The sequence below is a fragment of the Helicoverpa armigera genome, chromosome 1 (assembly GCF_030705265.1).
Source record: "Helicoverpa armigera isolate CAAS_96S chromosome 1, ASM3070526v1, whole genome shotgun sequence".
NCBI classification, from domain to species: domain Eukaryota; kingdom Metazoa; phylum Arthropoda; class Insecta; order Lepidoptera; family Noctuidae; genus Helicoverpa; species Helicoverpa armigera.
Window position 1 is genome coordinate 8,686,684 of NC_087120.1, and position 27,900 is coordinate 8,714,583.

Sequence of the window (27,900 nt, forward strand, 5' to 3'; positions counted from 1 at the left end):
TGGCCAATGTGGTGGACGGAAAATTATTAATGAAACTGAAAATAAAGTTCGGCACTCATTTTCGAATTTCGAAGTTTTAAAAGTGGAATACGTAGTATCGATGAGAACCCCAAAACAAACAAGTTTAGAGACAGACAGCGGATCGTTTAATCAGTCTGTGCTGCAGACACGGCTTGCGGGGGGCAAGGGGCGGCGGGGCGGGCTACCTTCCACTAAATGACCATCCCTCTACTCTGTTAACCCGTGCCACCGTATCCACAAACAGTATACTCGGTGAGTGCGGCAAACAATAGTGCTTCACACTCTATCAGACCTGAAACAATTCATTTCAACGAAAATGGAATGGCAGTTTTCCACGTTTGTTTATTTCTGATTCGGATAGATTTTAAAGGGGCTTGAGCAATGAAAATGATTTTGGATAATTAGCGATGAGTTTATGGAATTCCGAAAATTAAGAAAAATTAAGGAAATTGTTTAATTTACAATAGGTGTTAATGGGGATTGTAGAGTAAGGAAATAATAATTAGATTTGTTTCGAGTATCTGTTGACTGGCAGTAAGTAGTTCGGGTCTGTGGGCTCGTCTATGCGCTCGTGGGTCTGTGGCGCGCCTCCCGTGTTATTTCCGCGCCCTCGCCGTCGGGGTTGGGCGGAAGCACTCCGCCCGCCCGGATTCATTTCTGGTTTTCGCTACTCTTTTGTCTTAAACTGTTTTTGTAACTTGTCTTCTCTCTCTCCCAAGAAAATGTTTACCCACTTATTCAGTGTGTGCTCCCAAGATAAGATCACTAGTAATTAAATTAAAAAATGTACCATACAACTCTATTTTTAATTAGGTAGAAGCTAATTATCAGTCCTCAATCGATTTAAATAAAGGATCAGAAAATTGAACATCAAAACTAAATACGAAGGTACTTTTGGGTACCTTTATTATATAATTGGGGAAATTACAGAGTAGCTTTTAAAACAAGAAGTTTTAAAAATACTAGGTAGGTACCTACTGCAACTATGGTATTTTGAATTTCACTTTGTAAGTAATTTTAGGAATAACAGCAACAGAAAAAATGATCGTAAGGAATAAATCTCTATGAATCTGTGTAAAGTCGTGTTAGTTACACATTTTATAACTCGAGAATGGCTCAAGAATAAAGCTCAACCATTAAAGCTGAAAATTAGAGGGAAAGTAATTTAGTCACGGGAGAAGGACATAGGATTTTCGTCTCCATTCGAGACGCGGGTGAAACCGCGGGCAGCAGCTAATTAATAATAATTTTCAAAAACACATTTCATCGTTATATTCAAATTATTTTTCATACTGAATTCTACTAAACGTATTCATTCTAAACCTTGATGGCAGCAAAAAAGTTTTTACTTGAATGCTCATAATGATAGTTTTTTCTTGTTATTAGCGGTACTAGCGACTCGTCCATTTTAATTAATAAATACACTATCAAGAACGGGAGTTACTCGGTCATTAACAGACCAATTAAGACATCCTTGAATCTAGAACTTGATCACAAAACGTAGGTATTAACTTTAAGTGGTTTTGCACACTTACTTATTATAAACCCCCTTGAATACACGTAATATCTTCATATTATATTACAATTTTATTCGTCTTTTATGACTTATCTGAACAGTTTTTGTCCTATAAGCGCCATTAGGAATGTTTAACATGAACAGGTAGGTAGATATAGTAATTGTGTATCAGGGACTAATTCGTCTGGCGTTAGTATCTGGCGTTGCAATCCAATATTTAAGAAAATCGAAATACCAAAATTTTCCATTAATATCTATGACCTTAATTGAATTTCTACCCTTTGATTAGCTTTTGTTGAAAATGCTACACATATACGAAATAATGCTTTGTTCTAGTCTAGGCATATGTGAAGATGAAAAAAAACATAGCGATGACCTAATAATACCTACACAATGTCCTAGTAAAATATAAAGCTCCAAGAATTCCACTCTTAGATATTATAAATGCAACAGGTTAAATGTGTTTCATACAAAACTACGTCGTGAAGGCAGAACGGATATAGATCCACTTATAAAAGCAGATTATGAATATTCAGATTCAGCTGAAAGCATGTACATATCAGTTCGCCTCCGAATTTACAAGTTTGGACAAATTTTGCATGTAAGTTTATAGTAGTAGGTACCTACTACTATTAAGTATCTTTGAAAAGTATTTTCGCAAAAAGACCTTTACTTGATTTGTCTCTACTGGTTAAACACTTATATGTTTATGTTCCCAGTAATATGTACTCGCTAATTCAGGACAAAAGTTCGTCCTGATAACCCAGTGGCATTTTGCGATAAACTTTAATACCAAGTATTGCTTGAAGTTTTCTTACGCTGAAAAGATACTTTTAAAAAGACATTTTAGTAATGATAACTACTTTAGCCATTATTATTTTTGATTTTCTATTTTCGAGTGGATGATAAATGTCAATATTGAAGAAATGGTAACTTTGTGATAGAATTTGATGTTTTAAGCTTTATCAGTAAACTTTAGTTTTAGAGATCTAAAAAGTGTTTAACATATAGGATTTCTATAAATTTATCGACAAGCAGATGTGCTTCTCGCTATGAGTAAACTAACGTAACTGAAAAGGGACTTGGTAGTCCTCCATTTCCTCCGGTAACTTGGTTGATTTAATGCGGCCATGTGAATGCCGTTCCGCGTACCTACTGGAGCACAGATCAAAAGCGCAAATGAATTTTGACGTATCCACACGGGGCCATATCGGGCGGATAAGCGGCGAGGTATCTAGAGGTATACTAGCTAAGTATTTACCAGCAATAAACCCGCCTGCACTCCTCCCCCACCCCGCTCAAACAACGGTACACCCACGGACTCTCGGTCTACTCATTTCGTATGCAATTTTATTCATTATTTGTAATCTACTTCAATCGAATAGGGTCTCAGTATAAATCACTTTTAGGATTTGCTCGATAGGACGTATGTAGATTGACGCTTTTAGTGTGATATTTAAATGCGATGTGTCTTTGTGCCGGTACAGTCGCGCTAATAAAGCCAGCCTTCCCCGAACTCGATATGTATGAGACGAGCCACGTCAGAAACTCATTTGACTAAAACAAATAACGTTCACTTTCTTTTTTATTTTCTTATGCGCACGCCTTTTAAGATGCCGATGCGTCTTTCCATTTTATTTCAATCTGTCGTTGAGGCTATAGAACGTTTACGTATAGGTGTAAGTGGACGGCTCATAAAAGATCACCACACATGCCTTGGCTGAAATTAAAAGAAGCCGTCGAATGAGCTACGTCTACCGGTAACTTCAGAAATAACAAACCAAGAAAATATTTTCACAACGTGTTTATTGCAAACCGTATGCTGACTCAAATTTAGTAGAGACGTCATAATTGACTGCCACTGTGGAGCTTATGTTACGCTTTTTTGTAATTCTTTGTCGTCATAAACAAAGAGTTATCACTATCACAGATAACTGTCAAACATCTGAGTTGATACGTTAACATGCAAATAAAATGTAGAGCTCTACAATGTCCTTGAGTGAACATCTTATTACGCTACATATTACTTAAATAAATTGTTACTCAAAAAAGTTGCGGTAACATAAGAGCTAAAAGCTCTACTACCTACGCAAGATTAAAAGGTATCTATATATTGTACCAATTCTGAGAATAGGGACATAGGGTGACCTATAAAGAACCTATTATTTCGAGAATAAAGTAAATCTTTTGCAGTTAACTACTTATTTTAAGAGAGAAACATGAAACATGTCTGCTAAAAATACACTGACTCTAGAGTCACAGCACTAGTGCTGTAGTTGAAAAAAACGTATTTTACGAGAATCAGTGTGATATCGTCTACATAAATGTTACTATTGCTTAAAAATCACGTGCAGGCAGGTAATGATCTTGACTTTGAATCAACTACTTATTCTATTTTAGCGACTCTTCCTGGCCACTGGGCTTGATGTGCAATATCAGAAGTCACAGTAAAAAAATAATGGGTGGGGTACTTTTTAAAACAGAATAACTTATGTTTTCAGTACAAAAGTAATTAAAACCTAATCTACTCGTACAATTACATAAATTGAATAGTAGAGACTTAAATCGCTCGCCATTTGTATAGTAAGTGGAACAGTAGTTAACAAACGGTATGGAAGTGTCGATGTATAAGAACATTGCGGTGTCAGTGAGCCGGTGTAATGAGTCAAAGGATTAAGGTCATGGTTTAGTGCCGGCGCCGCGCCGGAGCGAGAGCGGAGCGTGGCGTGCAGCGGCGGCAACAGCGCCGCGATGAGTGACTTCGGCTCGGCGTCGCGCGCCGCTCGACCCAATTGGTCGCTCGCCGGTACCCGCCCAGAGGAGGGGGCAACGCACACAATCTCACACTCACCTAAGATAATTTATTTTATGTTATACCGTTTGAATATTTTATATCTGTGTGAGTTTTTTCGGTCGGTATGCGTTCACTGTGAAATATTCGCGCGATAAGAAAGAAGAGGGGAACAGATCGATCGGGGACGTTGCGCTTTTTATTTCGATACATGGTGTGTATTGTCATAGTTTAATTGTAGATTATTATCTCCCATGACCGGCTCACATGGTCACTACTTAGAATCGATAAGGTACGACACCTAGTTACTGCAATTTTTGAAAGTAGAAACATCATAGCTACCTAATTAATGGGTAGAGTCGATAATGCACTTACTTGATATGTTCATCACTTTCTTTAAATTGAAGTTAAATATTACTGCATGTGGGTTGTCTAGTCAGTAAAAATAGTTTGTTTACCATCAGAAATGTTGATATTAAACTCTATATGTGCTGGAGATAAAACTCCTAATAAGTCGGTACGCAATACAGACATAAGTGAAACACATTCAAAAGACCGTTTAATTCAGTCACCGCTAACATGTTTCCACCGCTAAAGCGACCCCCGTAATATAAGCTATCGAGTACACAACAGGCCACAACCGTCGACTTACAGACAGGCTCGTATAGCTACCCGAGTACGTTTCACATGGAAGGAAAATAAAAATTACAAATGTCGTGGTTACCTTTAATCAAATGCAAAGCTATCATTAAGTCGACGCTTCGGCAAACTCGCTCGTCGTGCGCATCGTCACTGTTAATTATAACAATATATATGTATAAAATAAAATAAAAGAGACCGCTTCGTACCAATACTAACATAAAAAATACGAGAAAAGAAAGAGAAGCTTTAAAAAAGAAAGGAGTGCATCTACCCCCACCTCCGGTGGCCCCCACCGCGTCGGGCCGCCCCTGCGGCGGGCGCCACCCACCGCACCGCAAAAATCGAGAGCGTCGACGGCGCGCGGGGTCAAACGGCGACGCGAGCGTGAAAAGAAGGAGCGGTGTGCGAGCATCACGCACACAGAGGCGAGTGTGCGTGTGCGCGCCGAGAGGGACGGTCGACGAGAGAGCGGGACGGCGGCGCCAATTACTATCACCTGGCGGGCAGCTACCGCATTACCCACTGCCGCCGCGCGCGCGACCACGCGCCCGCTGCACCACGCGGCTCGCTCCGCTCCTGTGACGCTCCGCTGTATCCCGACTCTGCCCGCAATCGATACTCGCGGACTCGCGGCTACCCACTGTGCACCGTCGCGAGTGCATCCCGTGCTACGCTCGCCGACTCTCGCTCATCTCGGGGATGCACCGCTACTGCTTCAGCCCGCGTCCTGAATAGTGCCAACGCGCGACAAACACAACTGTGAAGTGTGTGCGGACAGTGACACAGACATTAAACTTAACGTGATCATTTTACAAGTTTCCTGGCGAGTTACCCAGTACGAGATGACGTCCCAGTTTGCCTTCAGAGGATCTCCCCCCAATCAGGTAACTTATCCATCAATGCTAAACTTTTTTTTGTTTTCTAATAACTATTAAATCATCAAAATAAATTGCAGTGCGATGTCAGTTGATTTTACAAATTTAAATGATTGAATGTACTGTACTACTATGCTTTTAACAATGCATAAGTAAAGTGATATGTTCATGTGGTCATAGTTAACAAATATAATTATTACTGTTTTTGTTTATGTAAAAAAATATATATTTGAACTCAACCTGAAAGTCATGAATCATGAAATAATAGGTGGCATAATTAAAACGATACATTATGTCAAACTTTGCTAAAACAATGATACACGGAAAATATAAATAAGGATCTACTTACTGAAAACACAGTTAAAAAAACTTATATGTATAAATAATACAGTATTATTAACAGTAGTCAATAAAAAAATACTTTCCGTATTTATACTAACATAGATAAATGCTCGTAACTTTCAGCGCTTTCAGTTAACATGGTACAATAAAATTTTAACTCTCGGTATCGTAACAAAACAATCGGAAACTAAGGCATGCGATTTAGTCCAACCATACTCAATACATATGTCATGCATTGTGTTCAAAATTGTTTTGATTTGTTATAATAATTATACTCGAATGTAGCAATCATTACCTTCTTTTCAAATCTACAAATTTTACAAATCAAAGAGCCTATCTATCGGTAAATATTATTTTTGTACAAATAATTTAATGACATACTTACAAACTCTGCTAGTAATGTTTTATATTTAAGTATAATTTACACAGTAAGGATATACGATATACTTACACTTACTCAAGTAACATTTTAGTGCTTTAGTATATTTTGCCGACGCAATCATTTTAATCCGAACTGTCGTTTTAAGGTACACACAACAAATTTATCAAGCTCACAATAATAATAAATTGGTGTTATTAAATGCTATTTTACTATTCTTAGTAACACAATGGTCAAAACATAATGTATCTAACAACCCCTCATATTTTCTGAAAAGTATTTATATTCTAAATAAATGTCAAAACATCTGAATGATCAAATTCCTCTTAAACTTAAACTAACCACGAATTAAAAGTTCTCCTGAACCTAAGACTAACAAAGAAAACACGCTTCATTCGAAAAAAAACATCCGTCTATTTAATTTACGTTACGATAATCACTGAATTGGTATTAATATGAGTGACTCCATGTAGTAACGCTATACTAACACTTCACAAGAAATAGAAGCTGTAATAAAAAAGCAATTTTATAACTTTTATCATTGATTAGGTTTTAAAAACTCTTATTAAATACCTACCTTAGGCATTACATAATTTATTTTGTTATTCTAGTACTATCTAGACCACCAACACATTATATTACCAAAACTGCAAACTAAACAAGGGAAGTAGGTAGCTGAAAACACCTGCGTATTAAAGCTGTATTTTTTGGTTGTAAAATAGGTTATATACAATAACACTCATATTGTATTACCTAACATAGGTACCTTAGCATATATACAAAGTTGTCGTAAGTACATATCCACAGAAATATAAGAAATACACAAATCTTAGAATCAGCTCTATCTTGTCGAGGAAACAATTATCTATAAACTTTAAAAACAGATAAACCAGTCGGAACGAGTTTTTATGTAAATCTAAGTGTAAAATCAGGCCTAAACGCTCTTTGTTTCTCGAAACTTGTAACGTTACCATGGCTCACGTTTACATAAGAGATTGGAATTGTTTTTTTAGAACAAGTAACTATACATTTATAGCCAATTATTATGCCAATGGTCCATTATGAGAGACGTATTCGCTTGTTTTTTTACGAGACGACTTTTGAACCTTTAGAGACAAACTTGGTATGTTTAATCCCATATAATTTAAGTTCTGACTATCGATTTAATAAACAAATAAAATATTATTATTGTTTTATTAAATACAGTAGGTATACTAAATCTAGCACATCCTAACTTATGTATTAACGAATCCAATAAAATCTCATAAATAAGTGCATTATTCAAATTAAAATACTATCTTTCAAGTGGTTGTGATTCAATAATCAATTATTGGATTTCATGTCACCCTTATTTGTTATGCGATAACAGTTTATTAAATTTCGCATTCGTATTAATATCGTTCAATTTTATCTAGTAATACAGTTAGTTTTGCGATCCATAATTAAAATGGTGAAGTCTACGTACGCAAACGAAAGTTATTAAATATAATATGGAATGGTTCGGTCAGTGGCCGACTGCGTGCCGTATGCGATCTAATTTCGCTATCTCTCAGATAAGAGGGAGACACTCCCTCGCACAGAGAGGATTATCCTCATTATTTCCCAGTTTTGAAATGTTAGTTCCATTGACGACCCGACGTCTTCTCACACTCTCAACGCTCAATACTTGACTCAATCCAGTTCCAGTTGCACTTATGATTCCCTATTTTCATTTCATAATATGAGACCGTCATAAATTCTGCCTTTAAATAAGCTTACTTAATAAGATTTCGAATTCTTTTCTTTAATAGCAATATGGTTCCATTGCTTTCATGGTACGTTTTTATTTAAATAGCAATTAAGTTCAAGAATGGGCTGTAAACGTTTATACTGCGTTGTATCGTACGTTTTAAGACCCCAGACTCGCTAAATCTCGGATGGCATCATTTTACTTTTACTATGGTTACACGCTTAGATAGACTTGTTGTTAGTAGAAATCATAATAATTATTAAAAAGATCCTGTTCAATTGCACTGAAAATCAAATCTTTGGTTTGCCTTCTCTTCTCGAATTGAGAAAAAGTTTCAGGTAGAGATTTAAAAATCAAAATAGCATAATGGATTAATATATCTTAAAAAAAAATCATTTATAATTATAAAGTCACAAACTTCATTATGACGATAACATACAATAATTCTCATTAAGAAAATAAAGGGTGCGTTTAGTCTCCATAATACACAGGCTTATTTTAATTTCAAACCCATGCACTCAAACAAAATTGATGATACATATTACTATGGTAAGATAGTTGTCAGTGTATTATGAAGTTGCGGTAAGATTAACGTAAGCTTATTGTTAGACTATCTACTCGTGTACGCGTACCACTACTAGGTACATTTTCATTTCAGGAACGCGCTGGAACAAAAGGCGACAAAGTTGTTTTTATTTAGGTCGTACGAGTCTCGCCAAGCTTGCATTCCAAGTGTCGAGTTCCAGATTAATATTTGGTGTGCGCGTTACGTCCGACTTTGCCACCATGTCCTAGGGGAATATCTTTTATTAAACAAGGGTAAAGGTACTTCAAGCTCTAAGTAAAAGTGTAGTTACATAAAACAGTCAATTTTGTTATTGTTTTTACTTATTGTGCATTATTCGATAATGGCAATTATGATGTGAAGGCGAGAAGGTTGACTCCCCGCGGTAGTCGAAGGAGTGCAGGTGAGGCGAGGCGCGCAGGCGTTGGCGAGTTCACCTATGGGTGTCTACTTCGTTGGCTTATGGCCACATATCGGCGAACACGCATGCACGACCTCGGGACACGTAAACCAAAGAACAAAACCAACACCATTCATTTAACTTCATAATGAGCCATGAACAATCTTCGTCATTTTTGCAGTTTGCATTCGACCGCTTACTGACCCCTTTTTGTTCAGAATCGTAATTTGACGTTTGGTACCCGTTTCGACTTTAATAATGCGTACCTAATAAAAGGCCATGATTAAGTAAATGTTCGTCTCGTGAGCTATTGTTCTTGATAATGAGCCAATGTTTAATGATATGCAAGTGTGCTTTTTACATTTCTGTAATAGGATATCGTATCGATTTTGCTAATTAGGTTGTACCGAGATGTGAGTCAACCAATATGGTTACAAGCTTATATTTGACTTCATTTATTAACTTTAAGTAAGCTTTAAGGGTGACTTAAATCACTGAAATAATGTTCCACTTTGATTCATTCAATCAACATTTTATCTAATTCCTCACGAATATCCGGTGTTGTATCACAAATTTTAGTAATTAACAATTAATTTCAAGAACAAATCAGATTTGGAGCTCGTTAATATTATGTATGGTTAAAAGGGATATCTTTGCTATTTGTAGAGCCATTAGAAATTTATTAAGTTTTTATTATTTCTTGCTTAAGACTTTGCTACTCCCTTTACCACATTACCTAATTAAAACTTACAAAAAATGCGATACTTAAAATGAAGTTACCTGTTAACAACAAACTCCGAAATCTAACATATAAGGACAATATTTAGCAATTTTATCAAACCGAATCTAAAATTGTTCTGCAGTGAAGATGAAATAAAAATCTTTTTGTCGGACACCGTACGGCGTACCGTAAACCTGACACCTTATCTCACGACCCCGAAATCGGTGTAGAGCGATCCTGAGCGCGCACCCACTCGCCTCGCCCTAATCAGATAGGTGAATGAGACGTTCACTTCTCAGAAACTTTAATTAATTTCTCCGAAATGAAGGGAGTTCGCTGTTCACGCGGTTAGTAAATTTTGTAGTGTCTCGTTACGGCAGCGACGAATTGTGATAGTGATTCTCATACTAAAGCGCGGGCGCAACCGGATTTAGAGGCATGTGTGTGCGTGCCGCGTACGCTCGCCCAGAGACATACTCCATCCATTTTGAGAATATCAAGTCGAGTTAACATCCTTTGGAATATGAATCTTTCCCCTTTCGCTACAGAGTTTAATTCAGCCGTATAATCTAATAGTCAGTCGGATGGAACCCCAAGATATGTTACGACATTTTGATGGTAATAAAACTTTTTCGCGTTCAAACACGGCAATGAAAAGGCCGTGTTGGCGAGTTATGTTGCGATTAATAAGAAGATACAGTAATTCTTATGAATGACCGCATAATATTATAAAATAAGCACTTACGGCTGTTAATTTTCAGTCATTTACATTGTAATTTTTTTTATCCAAATAATAGACTTTAATTAGGTATTTAATGGTCTTATAAGATATCATCATTATTGAGAGTAATAAGATTTAAAAGCTATAGTTTCCATGCCCATTGCTAAAACTAATTTTGACATACAGTTTTGAACTTATGTGGTAACATTGTTCGTCTAGCGATGCAGTCTAATGGCTCATATTGGTAAGGATTGTTTCGTTGAACAACTGTCAAGATTTTGTCTTAGAGGAACAACCTGGAGCTGTTAACATTATAACTTACAAAAATAGCACATAGAGAAATATTTTCCTCTGAGTGTTGGAATTCAATAGTAGTATATTTATTTTATTTATCTATACCTTTTTCAGGCAAAAATGGGGCCCATAGAAAATACAAATACGCATATATTGTAAATCATCAACAATACTTAGGTATAAAGTGATACATAAAGTTATATTAACTATCACTATTTGTTTACACGATGAAGCGGCGTCGTGTTGCGCTGTGTGGTGTCGCGTAGCCTCCCGCGGAACCGCTGGGTTACGACACTTTTCGGCCAGAACTATTCCTTAAACTACAAACGATTTGAAGTTAGTATTGTGAGTCGACTCCAGCTTCATGACTCTCAAAGTCCAGCTGTTTCAATTGGTACTCCAGTACATCCTCAACGTTCATGGAGTGTCGAGACATAAAATTGCGATGTAGAGATATCGGTGCGCAGAGGCATGCTCGGACGCGGCAATGCAGTTCCGCATTGATTTCGGTTAGATGACTCCTTCTTTTTCTTCTGTCCACCTTGATGAAGCCATCTGCAACACCCCTTTGCATAATATCGGTGTACCAAGTGCAGTAGCGTATTAGATATTTAGCACCAGTATCAGTCTTATTATCTGCTTAGACTTGCTGAGTCAAGTTGAATGAAACTTGGCAAGAAACTTTTTGCAAACAATTAAGGGCAGCCAACTTCCCAGCAACATTCTTCAACTTCGGCGAAGTCATAATATCTTGAGCAATTGGCAAGCAAGATGAGGAAACTGAAATAGTCCTGATACATTTTGTTGCCTAAAAGACTTTGCCTGATATCTTGACTAAAGAAGACCACCTTCATGGATCTGAATTGACTTCATAAGACCCTTTGAAAAAATGTTCTTACGTCAATCCAAATTTGGACTCGATTCTCGTAAACCCATTAAGTAATTTAACACCTAGAAGTTATCTGGCTGCATCTTCATCAACAGCCAGATGATAAAACTCTTAACTGGGAACACTGGCAGCCACTAATTAAAGGTGCATTTCCCTAGTACGTACCTCGCTTACTATTTGAAATGTGTAATTATCGGCTGTCTGCTCTGCTAATAGAACCTAAAGGTTTGTCACGTACCTAAAGGTAGCATCTCGCCAATGTGAAAAATGTTGGACTATATCTCAATAGACTATTAAATCTTACATAAAAAAAATTGCTATGATGATGTCCAGTGACAACCAAAAAATTGTGATTTGATGAACTCCTAAGGTGATGCCACTTTCTAATTTAGTATATTTACCTTATTTAAGGAAAGAATTAAAAAAATAGAGTTTTAAAATAACCACAAGACAACAGTTGTACACGAATAAACGAGCGTTGTGGCGCGTCGCGACCACAGATCTTTCGTTAGTGGTCCTAATCAGACGCGCCATAGAGAGTCGTGAAACTTTATTACCAACATTGTGAACTTAAAATACACATGTATGACAATTACTGGCGTTGTCTCACCCACGGGCGTGTGTGTGCGACGGATGAGGTGCTCACATATCGTTAGTTCACACCTCGTCGCCTCCCTGCCGTCCGCGTTCAAGAGACATCGTTACACTCGTGACACACAGCCGCTTCGGTCCTCCAGCCGCTTGAATCGAGGCCAAATTGATTCCCGCTACAGTTAACGATTTTCAGAGAGATGTTTCATTTACGATTTTTTTTACTTTTAATTAATATATTTTTCTGTCTCGTAATTACATATTTATCCATAGATATTTTTGTCTTTTTATGACAAAAGTTACATGTATATAACAAGTACGCTAGTTTACTTCGTGCCATTATGGAAACGACAATGTATCTCACATTTCAGTTGACGCTTTCAAAATATCCTGTAAATAGAGCATCACAAGAACTTCACTTTCAAGTTTCTTGCTCGTACTGTAAATTGAATAAGTTTTCAAATTGGAAGGCATTGCTGTTTTAATAATGATAAACTATTAAAGCAGCAAATATGGGTGTTAGGTACATCTGTTGTAATAGGTTGTACTGAAAATATGTCAACACAAGCCTACTACCTATTTCTACAATATAGAATTAATTTCATACCTCCCTTTATGAATACACACATGATCCAATTTGTAAATAAACTACTGTCGCTCGCAGAGTAATTTTGTACAAGAGTTATTTTGGTAACACAGTTGTCGATTAGTGGGTAACGACAGGGAGTTTGCAATAAAGGCTCGACCGGGAACAGCACGGGATGTTTTGAATCGCCACCGCTTTAATGGCGTCTGTATTAACCGATAATTCAAATTTCCATACCCCTCTTCCAGTTCTAAATACAAGCTGACATAACACACTGCGTTCTCCGTGGATACGGCCAATATCAGAGCTATACGGAGCTTTTGTATTTTATGATGATAACAGGTTTCGCGAAGGTAATAGATTAAATGAGAGGCTTTCAAAAATGATTTACAAAATGATATATAGGTATTCGATTATATGAATCAAAATTATGTCCTTACCATCTTTACGTTTCATGGTTATGATTGCTTGCTTTAAAGAAGGTGTTTAATTCGTAATGTTTAACACTTAATAAATATAATGAGTTCTGTAATAAATAATAATTAAAACACAAAAATCTATTTCATTCGCTAAATAAACCAACCGCTCCATATGGATACTTTGCAACAAATAATTGTACAATGTTCTGATTGCATCAATCTAATTTCAGCATTACAGTAACGTAGGAATGTTTGCGACCGCGTCACAGGGGTATTAAGCAGAATAATGGTCCGGTTATTAATAGACAAGTACCCGCGGCACTAGCACATGTTTATTCCGTAACAGGGGCCAATAAATCTCGCTGAACAATCTGAAACAACTTCATTAGCGAAATCAACGTTCGTTCGCACCGCACTGGATGATTGAAGACACATAAGTCGTTTTTCGAGATAGTGAATCGAATCTTATTTTTCACATGTGGATATCGGATTAAAAGGAGCAGGTAAAAGTTTCCGTTCACATTTGTGGATGCGATGGAGTGTGTCGACGGGCTCTCCGGTTGCCCTCGAAAGAGTTGCAATTTTATGAATGAGTTGTTTGAATGAAACACAATAATAATACGGCTCGGGCTGCGAACCGACGCGGAAAGCGCGCTGTAGAGACGTGTACGTGTCCGAGACGCCTTTTAAACGAGCATAATATTTGGTCCGACGTTAAAGATTTCACCTCTCCATAAAACACTTAATAATATTGTATATCGATTTACAGCGCTCGGCATGCGTTGCTGTTATATTTAAATAGCATGTAGCGCATTTAAAATTAAAATAATGAAACAAAGGGATTATCGCAAGCAGACTTGAACGCCTTTTGCTGTTAATACGAGCTCCCCACATTATATTGCACAAATCTGAAAAACAGTTTAACAACCTCATTATTGATGTTTTTTCCAAACCTATGTTTCGGCTCTGTGACCATCTAAGTTTATCACCTTACAAAAAATAAAATGTCTGGTGTGTAAATGTTACTTACCCGCAGTGCTAACAGATCATCAGTCGATAAGAAAAGAAGGCTGTAATAAAATCGCTGATACTGTTTTATATCATTTTTTATGGGCACACCCAAAATGATACTACAAAAAGAACGCACATAACAGGCTTGTCAATTTGCGGCCGTACGTTTTAATTAAAATTATCTAAACACAAGTATAAATTAATTTTTCATGTACCTGCTGCGTTAATGGAAAACGATTGTTAATATTCTTATTATCTACCACCAGGCTAGCTACCGACAAATGAGTCGTGGGTAAGCACATTTCGGTACTTGCCTGATAAGTATCGAAAACGTACCTAATCTATACTGTTTTATTCAAAAACTGTCGTTTTATGTATAAAAAGATGTTTTTTCCCAGTGCTTACACTAAAATAAAATGTATTCATTAAACTTAGTAAATACTTGCCGGAATATTTGACGAAGGTCTGTTATTATAGCTTAGTATTAATATACTTAATTAGATAAATTAATAGATACGCATTTGTTATTATTATGCACTATTAATGCGTATTTATCTTCACATTAGCATATCACCGAGTATTAAAATGAAGGCGGCGTTTCCTTTTCAATATTTATTCTCTCCTAATTTTACCCTAATTAGAGAAGGTGTGAATTTCTTTAAGGCATCGTGCGTTTTGAGGGTGGGCCAATTTAGTTCGTTTATCTATACGGATATCTCAACACAGGATGTGGTCGAGATAGACACCTACCCAAACTGGCTATCCACCATGTAATTGTCCAATTAAAATAACATTTTTATGTAAATAACTTTTCGTAATAACTCTTAGAAAATATTTTTTTTTATTTTCATTGTTGCGATAAGTTTGAGTTTGTAGAGGTCAGTTTGAACTATTCATTTCAAAGTAATCATGACTAAGTAATGTGGTACAAGGGGTTTTGCACTGAGGATAACCGCCATGGGTGTAGGTAATTACATTGCCAAGGTTAATCTGTAGAAAGGAACATGAAAAACACTGAACACTCGGTTAATTAATTAGTTTTCCTATTCATGCGAGGTACGGAGTTAATTGAGGCCAAATCTCACGATACACTTGCAATTCATTGTATAAAACAGATCGACGATAATCTATCATAGTTTGTCAGTGTTCAAGTATGTTTTTATCGACTAGAAGCTTAATAATAGAAATCATGCTACGATGCTTTTCTAAGATAAGTTATATTGGAAATAAAAAACTCGGTGAAAGTGCTCGACGCGATTCTCAATATTATAATATCAAGTGTTAATTATTTAAAGCAAATATGTACTCGTGTAATACGATGACTGAAACCGAATGCGATTAAGCTATGAATCATTTTGTATTATGCTAGATATTTTCTGTAGCATCAGCTATTCAGTCGCTATAAATAAGCCGCAAACATCGTAAAAATAAAGTTCAGCTCTAATAAATATGAATGACATGTAAAAAAGAGCGGATTCTAGCCCATGTTATCTTGTAGAACCAGTGCGGCGTTATCGTATTCATCTGTTGCAGGAAAGCAAGAATGCGAATATTGTTATGTAAATTTACTTTTAATAAGAACATTAATGTCCGGTATATCTGCTTATAGAATCGAAAGTCGCTACGGGAGCGTGTAGCTGTTAAACAAATTATTTAGTTTTATTTATCTTAATCTGGCGCAATTAACCTGATGTTTAGGAGTAGAAAAAATATACCACATCAGAATTATTAGCACACGCTTTTCTCAAGACAAGGAATGTAAACGCGAACGCAAGATGGCGTGACGCCCGCGCAGGCGGCCTTATCATACGATCTATCAAATTGTGATGCTTTTTCTTTTGCAAACTATGTGCGAAAAGGATTAGACGAGAATATGAATTCTCGGAAGTCTTGATGGCCTCGTGGTTAAGCATCTACCTCTCTAGTACGAGCTTAAGAGAGAGCTCGAGTACGAGTTCGATTCCAGGCCAGGCAAGTACCAATGTAACTTTTCTAAGATTTTTGTACTTTCTAAGTGTGCCTTTGAATTGAATGACTGAGTACGTAAATACGAATATAAATTGCCATCTACTTTGTGCAAACATGGTAACTTAACGTCCAACCCTTCTCTGTATAAGAGGCTGTGGCCGTCAGCAGGTCAATGTAATAGGATGATGATGATTTCTAGAAAAACTCAAGTTCACAAAATTATCTGCGAACTGCCTTATGCCTGACTAAAAAGATGGCTCTAAGACTCCTACTCACATGGTTGCTCAAACAATTAATTCTGGAGATATCAACAGATCTCCTTTATCATATGCGAGCAAATCGTATTCATATATGGTCAATGATAACAACGCATGCCAATGGATTGGCCTTTTCTGTAAACAATGCTCATGCTGCGATCTGTATCAATCCAGTGTTTGCGTAGTAGATAGCTTAATTGTTTCAGTTAGGATTAGTGCGCCCTGAGCAGGGATCTGCCTGCGTCAGTACGATGCAGAGCTGCGAATACGTTGATCTCGAGTTTGTCGACGAATTAAACATTAGCAAGAATTTCAGAATTATTATTGTGCACCGGTAACCTTATCGTAAATTTAATACTTTAATGATGTCTGCTAAAGGGCCGACTTTGATAAAAAAACCCGTGGTACCTGGACTAAAGCCATCGCTCGGCGTCACCCACGGTTAGTTAAGCGACCGACATGTCATCGATATTTTTTGCCGGGCTGATGTCTTTAACGAAATTCATGTCATTGGGTCCGATTTCTCTAAGATTAACTTTTTTACATTATTTAACAAATAGATCGGACCCTTATACGCTCGAATATTCAGTTACATGGTTTAACACTTAAAAGGGCTTAACGACTCTAACATATCCTGCGGGTTACGATAAAAAAAGACGACAAAAAGAGAATACTTCTCGTGTTTGTTTTTTAAAAGATGTCTGCTGAAGATAAGGTGCAGCGGCACTTTAATCCTCCAACCGTCCGATATTTGAAAAGGATATGATGACAACTTTTTTGTATTCTTTATCTAATAAGCACACATAACCAATCCTTACTTATTTTAAAGTTTGTCTAAGTAGATAATGAAAATTACGTGTTATACGTCGATAATTGAATACACGTCATGTTAATGTATCGTTTTGGAACAAGAGATACGTAGGAGTGAAAAATTGCATTTGTCATAAGTGCATAGTAAGTAGACTGGATAGTGTCCCCACACTACTCGCTCACCCAGCTTACTCACATTTATCATCGTCACGTTGTATGGCGGTGGCTTTGTTCTAAATTAAAATTGTATAACACTTAAAGGCCTATGTAATAAAGACATATGGGTCTATAATTCATTTGTTCTTTCAATTAACTGCAACCATTAGTTAGAACTTGCAAGAATTTTCCGGCATTGCAATCTTGCAACAAAAAAATTGTTGTTTCGTGATATAAAACCAGCGTTTCTTTTTACTGTTTTTACCCTTAATGAGGCAATTCATATTCAATAGAAACTGTTACTGGGTTTGCTGTAAGCTAGACTCGGTAGTTAACAACAATGACGTGTCTTAAACCATTTAGTGTGTCCTAACGTTTTCCCAGCGTGTTACCTGGCTCAGCTTCACTTAACTGAACTTGTCAAGCGCTAATTAACAAGAGCGCCGACAAAGACCTTAATTTTTCCAACGTTTGCTCATTATTTTAAAAAGCAATACATTTTCATCGCAATACGTTAATTTGACATGAGCTATCCAAAAAATAGAGCTCTGCTCCATTGCGTACGATGATGTTCGGAATAAACATGGGATAAACAAATATTTTTTTTTTGTTACACGTTCAGTTTGTGTCAATTATATGTATATAATTGACGCGGGAATAAATGTTGCAGTCTCGTGTACTTTAAATATTCAATAAAATATATATAGAAACGTAATTTTGTGATCATGTTGTCGTCGAGTCGTAACTTCGTCTCTATTCGTTTTCTATTTTAAAAATGTGTTTGTTAGTTGGTGCGAATTATTTATGTTTTATAGTTAGATTCTTCTTAATTAGCTGTAAATTACGACAGGAGTATAATATAGGTACTGGCGGTTGATTGAGTGATCTATGCATATTGTAATTTTGTCAGATTTAATAATACGAACTGATGACACTTTCTTATTAACACTTTATAACAATGTTCTCAGTGTAGGTACATTTCAAAACACAGTATTCAGTGCACTTGAAATATTATTTTGTTTAGGTACCCGCTTAGTTAGACATTTCGATTTTGATTTAAATTTTTACCAGAATAGATTTATATAAATATACACATATGACTACGTTAAGACATTAAAAAAGTATTTGATATTAAATATTCGGAGCAACAACTAAGAACGTAAACAAATTACTAGATTAAATATAGTAAACATCATTAGGATACAATTATACTTTTTCACGCAGGTACAATAAAAATGTGTTAGTATTTGCTTGAGATAGAGCCAAATATTGGCCGGGAGACGCCGCGTAGGCGAAGCGTAGACGTCGCGTAGGCGTTGCGTAGACATTGCGTAGGCTTACCGTAGCCTCGGCGTAGTAATCGAACTCTCATAGACTTTTTGTGATAAATAAAACACAGTGTAAATTGAATTACATACCTATAAACCACAGCTGAAAACTACAGTGACGCGGAAATTGTATACAGATTTTTTTCTTTATTAATATTCGGCTTATATTCAAAAAATAATATTGAAACTATGTACTATCAAGAAGTCGTTATAAATATGTTCTTATAATTAGGTACTATCGTAATATCAACCCCGCGTCTTGGCTGGACCAATGCCTAACGCTGAGATAACCTACGTGTTTAGGTTAGGCCTGTTCTCAATTGCCATCCGAGCGAATAAATAGAGCAACTAACAACAGTACTACCTACTAAGGTACTTACTACAATAATTATATTGTTTCACCCACCAGACACTCGTATCATTTGAATGGATTGAATCCCTTTTAAGCACCGGCGTCGATTTCAGCCGCAGCCCCTTTATTATAGAGATCGATATCATCTCTATTACCATAGTCATTAGGTCGAATGGACGATACAACGCGAACACCTAGCGCCTCTGGAGCTGCTTATACGTACATAGGTAGGTAGCTATGTTGCGAGCAAGGATTAAATAACTATGCAGGGTATGTAATGTAGGTAATGCAGGGATTCGACGTTTAACGGCTTCGGGATTACCTCAATAATTCCCTCAACACAACAAATGTTTTTAGCCTGTCGTGAGGGGGTGAACGTAGGCTCGGCGATGCTATAGGTCGTCGAAATGTTGGTCTCCATAGTGACAGACGTGGCAATGGGTGTGTGTTGCGTGTTTGGGGTGAGAGAAGCCATACTTCTGGCAGACGGGTCATAGCTCCAGCTTAATACGTCCACAGTCAACCGCGACGTGACTTTACCGGGCTTATGACAACAGAACCGCCTCTTTACACAATTAAAGGTCAAGTCACGTTGTTTCTGGACGAAGTTATCAGGATGTATAATGTAATGCCAATTAGAATTTAGCAAATTTAATTATCGTAAGTGTACACTCTGTCATACAAAAAAAACACAGTATCTTACAGCAGCACAAACGATACAAAAAGAGTATTAATTGATTTCCTTCCTAAACTGTCATGGAATTGTATCAAAACGACATTTCTCGGTTTCTAATCCCATTGAAAATACAATGAATGTTGGGCGGTTGGGACCATTTTTCATTCGAATGACAAATATTTAGAAAGTTATTTAGGTAGGTGCCGCGAGCCAGCCCGCACTCAATTATAAGGACGAGCTAAACTCGCGTTTCGATATTATGATCGGACAACAGCCGGATATTTATTTTGCGACCGCGTTATCGATTCAGGTAGTCCAGCAAATAATAAATCTATAGCAACAATAATGTGTCCGCCCTTCCTGATCCCATTGTCATTTATTCTCAATGTTCAATCGCATCATATTAGTATTACTTACAAGGGTGCATTAATATTTTTTTAAAGGGCCTTCATAGCGTTTCTAATTTACGTATCGCGGGTCTTTGCAGGCCCTGACGATTTAAAAAGGCACGCCCAAGGTTACTCTTGATGCTCACCCCTTTTCACACAGTCGTTAAAGGCTCGTTTATTATCCATCAATTATTTTATATTATGCTAATTTCATTTTAGCTGTCCATTAGGAACTTTTTGCCGATCAATTTATGATACATTAACCACGTGAGCATATCACAAGTGCATTTGAATGTTCTGTTAATGTTGCTATGCGACTAGCTGTGCGCACGGAGGCCTCCTATTTCTACATCGTGTCTGCAATAGCGAATGGAAAACGCGCCATAAAGGCATTTCAAAATTTGCAACTTACAGAGCACCATCTCGACAGCCTCCAACAGTCCGCCGCCGGCGCAGGCGGGAATGAGCGCGGGCGCGGGCGGCGCGAGCGCTGCGGCGCGGCCCAGCTCGCCCGCAGCCGCGGCCCCGCGCTGCTGCGACACCGGCCGACCTATATTCCAGGACCCTATCACCGGACAGACAGTCTGCTCGTGTCAATACGAGTTCCTCAACTACCAGAGGCTCGCATCCGGCGTGCCCCTGTCTATGTACAGTGCCCCTTACTCAGACGCCGCGGCGGCTACAGCTGCCGGTATGGCGGCGTATTTCCCCGCTCTAGCAGCTGATCAACCACCATTTTACACTAATGCCGTAAGTATTATATAACCCTACACTTAGATTATTCGAGAGTTTAATGTAAAGACTGTCTACAATTTTGCTAGCTTAAGTACACTATACTTTTGTTTTGTTTTGGCCAATGACGATTACAATGTTTTAAGTATGAGTTCCCACAAAAGGGACCTACTGCTTGGATTGTAATTTTCAATTACAGAAAATAAACTTGAGATTGATATGTAGGAATGTGTTTATAAGTACCTGCTTCCAAAACAAAGACTGACTTTTCATAGCAATGACCTTTTAGATATGGGATGTTGCCTATTAGATAATATTTTTACGTTTCATCATTTTATGATTCGGCTAATCAGCATTAAGTAAGGTTCAAATAACCTTGCTTATAATGCCTAATTTGTGCCTGAAGGTAAGAATTATTGTATCTTTACGCATATTTTATACCTAAATTAAAATAAAGAATGTTCACATTAAAATAAATAATAGTTTGGTCAACCCATTATGAAAATCCAGATATAAATATTTATCTGAATTCAAATATTAAGTGCCTAATTAACGTTAAACATAGGCAAGTTTTTAAGCTAAAGGCTTTTGCAGTTATTACATTTTCACCATTTGTTAAAATGAAATGTTAAAGAGAACAAATCACTACTTGGAACATTAATTGATTTAGTAATTAACAAAGTTAAGATTGGCACTACGAGAGATATTATTTGACCGACTTTTATTTACACAACACGACCAATTCCTGCGGTTGACATGATAATCAGACACTAGTGTTGCAACCAACATGAATTAAGGATATCGAATTGAATTGCAAATAAAAAGGAACATAACATTAATGCGGTTTTTTGCTCTAACGAATATCGGTCACTTAATGTTCTTCGTCTCTTAATTTCCATCGCATTTAAAATCACTTTTTTTAGGGAGATGCCGCATTTGGAAATAATAAATACGACAAATATTTCATAAACTACATATAAGGCTTTTATAAAAATTACTGTTTCGATACCTTAATAACACAAATATTAGGTACATGGAATATGTTAATTAGTTAGGAATTGCATGTAGGTACTTAGTAAAGAATGAGTCACGTACCTACCTATTCATTTTATTTGAATCTCCTATAACTAGACTAGTTCATGAGTGGTCAATGTTTATGTGACTGTGACCAGCCTAAAGCAACGTACTTAAGAAACTAGTTTGGTTGACAGGTTTCTTTACGTACATTCAAGTCAATACCAAACAGCCAAGTAATTTAATATTTTATTGTTTTACTAATAACGATATAGGATCGATCTTATTTCATGCCGACTATTTTGATATCAAATTATTAATATTTTAATACTACATAGTGGGTGTTGCAACTAGTCAGAGCGCTTTACGTACATATATACGAGTATAGTAAACCAAACGTAGAAAAAATCACTTTGTGTGCAGTCTTCAACTGCGTTTTTTCTGCTGACGCTGTAGTAGCCTCGACTCCCACGTCATTCACTATAAATTAATACTCAATAGTTCATTTATTAATTCCAATCAATTCTTTAGTTTATTTAAGTTATATTTTATTGTGGGTAGGGTTCCGAAAACCCTCAATGCTACTCAACAAAAAGCAGTCAACTTTATTATTTTACTTCCGAATATAATTCTTCCTTAAATAATTTTAATTGTTTTAAAGATTGCCAAAGTATGATGATGATATGATTATAATCATTTGCATCAGCCTAACTATGGTTAAAGTTCTGTTGGCGGCAAAGCTTTAACTTGCAGGAAATTAAAGCGAGTTACAGTGTGCCTGTGGTGTAACTCTACGTTGTCATATTGAACTTGTCATCTTAATTCGTGAATGCAAAATAACCCTCAAACGCATTATGCTGGACTGTGCCTTGATATCACATTAAACAACGTAAATATATCAACAAAATAAATAATTATCCAGGATCTTATTACATTATTATAGCTTAAAACAGTTTTTACTCCATAATCTCCGAAAGTTTGACTTAAATTAATTACGTTCACAAAAGCTTAAAGGCCTGATATAATCTCAGAGCGAAGGATTATGTCCATATCTACATCTATTGCCGAGAGAACCTTTAATTCCTTTTTTTCCACTTCCTCTTACAAAAGCTATAACGTTAAAATAATTAGGATACGTTGTCAAAATATTACGTTAGACAGGTAGTTATAATAAGTACTCACGCGCAGTGTTAAGTATGCATCACAATAAGGTTTACGATATAAGTAATAAATACATATAAATTTGAATCGTAATCCGTTGATGTATGTTCTTTTGTCCATCGACCTAAAAAACTTGTACCAGACCAGTCGGCTTTAATAACTTAATATGTTTAACAATTTCTTTCTGAGGATTTAAATATGTTCAGATCCATACTGCTTTGTAAAGGATTAGAATTTCGAAATATATCACCACAATTTAGTACAACCCTTATTGTTTATGAAATGAGGCACTAAAATAGAATACTAACTTCAATTGCTTAAAATAATACATAAATGGAACCATAAAGCACTGCTTGTGTTAGAATGCGCTTCCCCGATCGTGTGTGGGTAGTGACTTTGAATGATAATGATCATAACAACATAAAAGTAGCCAGGCCACGTTATATATGACGTGTAGTAAAACTTTTGGAGGAAGGTGTTAAAAGCCGTGAACGTGTCACGGCAGATGATTCAATCATTCATGAAGATATGATCGTACATCATCAGTGGCGAAAGTGTTAAAGCTCGGGCCGTCGTCTTCAATGGGATCCTGCCTCACACCGTTTTTTAGTTAACACTTTTTATTTTGTCTATAATTTATTATTTCATCCCGTCTCGTAGGGTAGTCGTACACTGTATACGTGTTTTATTTGTTCTTTTGTTTGGCTTTTTAGTTGTCAGATTATAACGTGTTTGTTTACACTTTAAATTTTAAATCTAACGCTTACTGTAAACAGAAAAAAGTCATTTATGAGACAAACGAAGTATTTGAACTGTTAAAATATTTAATAGCTTGGTCGGTCTTATCGTTTCATTTCCACATGTGGGACTGCACTGGCAGGAAGTTATTTATATAAAAAATATTATTTATAAGTTCCGAAAGAACGTCCCTAAATAAATTATCGATCTATCTACTCTAGTGGGTAGTTTTGTTGTTAGTACGTACTGCAATTAATGATAAATAATATCTAATATAGTAATTATTGAGCTGCAAGAGTGATGCTAAAGTATTTAAATGGACATAAATCATTTTGGCATAAATTATTATTCGTTCACTAGTTATAGTCACGAATAGTTTTATTCCCGGAGATAATTATGTGCAATCAAACAATGGAAAGCTAATTGGACTCGTGTTAGTAAAAACAATTGGAAATAAACAATACTGTTTTACATTGAAATGCAATTTAAAATTCAGCAACTTGACTTGTTGTTTGAAAAACGTTTATATAAATTGTCTATCTCAAGTTTAAGCTGTTTCTGACATTAATAATAAAATTTCTTTGAAAATAACGTAACCAAACATTTTTTTAATCTTACCAAAGTCGTGTATCTTCTTAGTACGCTTGTGGACTCGACGACATTTGAACGCTACCTGAGCTTGCGTGTCAACCACATCGCTCAACGGATTAACTTATACCTTCCATAAATACCTATATATAGTTGCCTACTGGCTAGTTCAACACTCTAATGTTAATGGGATTATAGCTAGGTTCCATCAGTCTCATAATGTTGATACCAATAAAGATCACGGGCAAGTTTTTTGTGTTTAAATAATTGTATCGTTAAGACGAACACGTCTATCAATCATTCCCTACTTTTTAGTAGGTGTCTGCAATCAATATAACTTTTTAAACAGTAGCCAGTTTTGTATACGTTATACATAATACGTAGGTATATTACGTGGAAAAATATATCAAAAACCTATAAAAACAAGGTTTTTGATTAGACATTCCAATAAGCCAAATTGCCACTCGATTCATGCGGCCACGCGAAACAGAACCATGCGTCATGGCGATTATCACTGCCGATTCTGATTATCTATACTTCGATGCTAATATTATAACGAGGAGACATTTTTTATTTGTCTGTACCCCCAGAAGCCTCCGAAACTAATGAACCGATTCGAAAAATTATTTAGTATCCCCGACTAACACAGGCTGTATTTCGTCCGGGTAAGGGAAAGAGTACATCCCGGACGCAGCCGAAATGGAAATACCTGGATAGTTTTCTTCCACGTTTTATAGTAAGCTCAATATTTCACCCTGTGTCACATTTTGAATGTTATCTGTGAAACCTCAACGATGGATGGGATCAACCGATTAAGTAAATATGACAACAGCGCAGTAGGCACAATAAATCCATGTGGCCACAGATTCGCGTTACGGCGTAGTCCGATTATTATTTGAAGTAACAGAAAACTGGAATTATATCACAAAGGTCGCAGCAACAAAGAGCGACAGCGCGACTGGATTACGCTGTCGTGCTTGAGTAAAATTTATTATCGGATTTTCGATTCGGCCACCAATGAAGTTGTTGGACAACAAAATCTTTTGATAGATTTATCCTGGCTGACCGCATTAAGACTCGCTCCTGAGTTATTTTTAATGTGTCGCTATAAATTTTTGGACCCTTAGTGACAGCCATGCTTTTTACGCGATCCCCGGCGCACAACCTTAATAACAAATTAATCATAATTTTAAAACTACTATTTATTTAATGTGAAACATTCTCAATCAAAATGTTTTTAAGTTATAAAACATTAAAATTTATTTAAAAGATTATCTCGGAGTCTGTTTTGAAACAAAAAAGTTAGTATTTGTCGATCAAAAGATGATTGATTCACTCGTCTCCTATCTTTGCCCATTAAGTAATAATAGTTAAGGCCCGCACGCCAGAACGATCGATCAAGAAATCAATCAGACTAGGATCATTTTAGAAATGGATTACTTAAAAGCTACCGGAATCGTAGAAGGAGGTATTATAACGGGACAGCTATACCTACTTATGAAACTGAGTATTTTAATTAGGTATACCTAATTGATGACGTGAGCTTGAACTAATTTGTGTTTTTTTATTAGGCTGCCGGCATCGAACTAAAAGAAAATCTCGCAGCAAGTGCAGCAACCTGGCCTTATCCAACAGTATATCACCCCTATGATGCAGCCTTCGCAGGATATCCTTTCAACGGGTAAGTTCACTCAAGATACTAGTAAACCACACTGAGCGGTTGCCATCTTGCCCATTAGATTTCAATACCATTTGTATCTAATCGTCGCATTCATAATATTCACCGCATTAGCTAGCAGTTTCCATCACAAAAATGTATATTTCATTCAGGTTGGTCTGTCTATGCTTCTTGATTAACAATTCTCGTTGACAGCGTTAGGCAGCTTTGTGCCTGGCATAATTAATTTTTGAGTAAGTGCAAGCCAAAACCAGCCGATAGTCGGCCCTCGGTAATTTACACATAAGTCCCTAACGGCTGCAATATCGACAGAGTAGACGTGCAAATCTCTTTAAAAAGGGGATAAACCGATATAAAGGCTAGTCTAGTATGGCTGCTACGCCCAAACTACCTACTGTCACTCCACATTCCCTGTCCATACCACTGATGCTCTTTTTACGCTGTAGTCTCGATTAAACTAAGCCTCCGGACGTTTATAGGGAAAAAATGCGGCTTTGTTGACTTCAGTTCAACCACCTCAAGTATACTATATTTGTTTAGAATGTATCTTTGTACTTTTAGATACCTAAGAAGTAGGATATTTCTATTGTAATTTATGAAATGTGTTTTTTTTCGGTTTCCTTTTATATCAAACCACAACTTCTACTTCCAAATTAAAGTAAAAACATAATAAAAAAATGCCAAGTAATATTATGTTTTTTTAGTTCTTGACTTATCACCTAGATACGTCAAGAACTTAATTACTGTCTTATTAAAATTAACGGTGAAATGAAAGGTGAAACAACATTATTATCACCATGTCACGCAATTGAGGGATAAAGATTAAAGCTCCAACTTTTCGTATAAAATAATTGAAGGGCTATACAAGGTGGCACAAAAATACCCTTAAAGCGGAAAGGCGGTTAAGTGTTCCCTTACAAAGAGTTCTTTCACAGCACAATTTTAAAAATATACTTGCGCCAAAAATATTCATATTAATTTTTAGTGAAATAAAAAAAAACTATGCGGAATTGTTATTTATTATTACTTAGTCCAAGAGCTTATAATAAACTGCTTAAGAGATGCTCGACGTAAATACAATGGTTTGCAATAGGTACATAGGTTAGGTATAGGTAAGTTACTAAGTTTGAATGAGAACTAAGGATCGATTTCGTGAATCCTACAAACAGAAAATAATTATGTCAATTATTGATGCTGTATCACTTCAACAATTGACATAATTATTTTCTGTTTGTACAGTACATATAACATTCAATGTACGTATATGTATAAAAAGATTTACTTGGACACTACAAAATACTGGCTTTGGATCACCAAACAACATTGTCAGGTAACCAGATACTTGGACAGAGGGGTGTAGAATATCGATGTGTACGCCCCGCTATTGAGCTAAGGGTTACTTACTAACGCACACACAACTATGTACGTAAGAAATCTCATTTAGTTCTTGTACTTAGGGCATGTGATCGCAGCCTTCGTGTTTATGACGGCATTACTCTATACCAACGCATGACTTGTAAACGCACAGAACATTTCTAGAACATTACAAAATATTTATATA

The 27,900-nt window shown here is 36.4% G+C and overlaps 1 protein-coding gene across 2 annotated transcripts in view; it reads left to right on the forward strand.

Annotated features, from left to right (window-relative positions):
- The first annotated feature begins 5,336 nt into the window (after nt 1-5,336).
- LOC110378132 (homeobox protein caupolican) overlaps nt 5,337-27,900 on the forward strand; it is a 45,691-nt gene continuing 23,127 nt past the window's right edge. The window contains exons 1-3 of one of the 2 annotated variants that reach the window (XM_021337259.3): nt 5,337-5,854; nt 20,859-21,178; nt 26,233-26,342. In XM_021337259.3, coding sequence (XP_021192934.1) covers nt 20,891-21,178; nt 26,233-26,342 — 398 coding nt within the window. In that variant the 5' untranslated portion in view covers nt 5,337-5,854; nt 20,859-20,890. Of the gene's footprint in view, nt 5,855-20,842; nt 21,179-26,232; nt 26,343-27,900 lie in introns of both variants that reach the window. The other variant, XM_021337257.3, reaches the window with a different exon arrangement.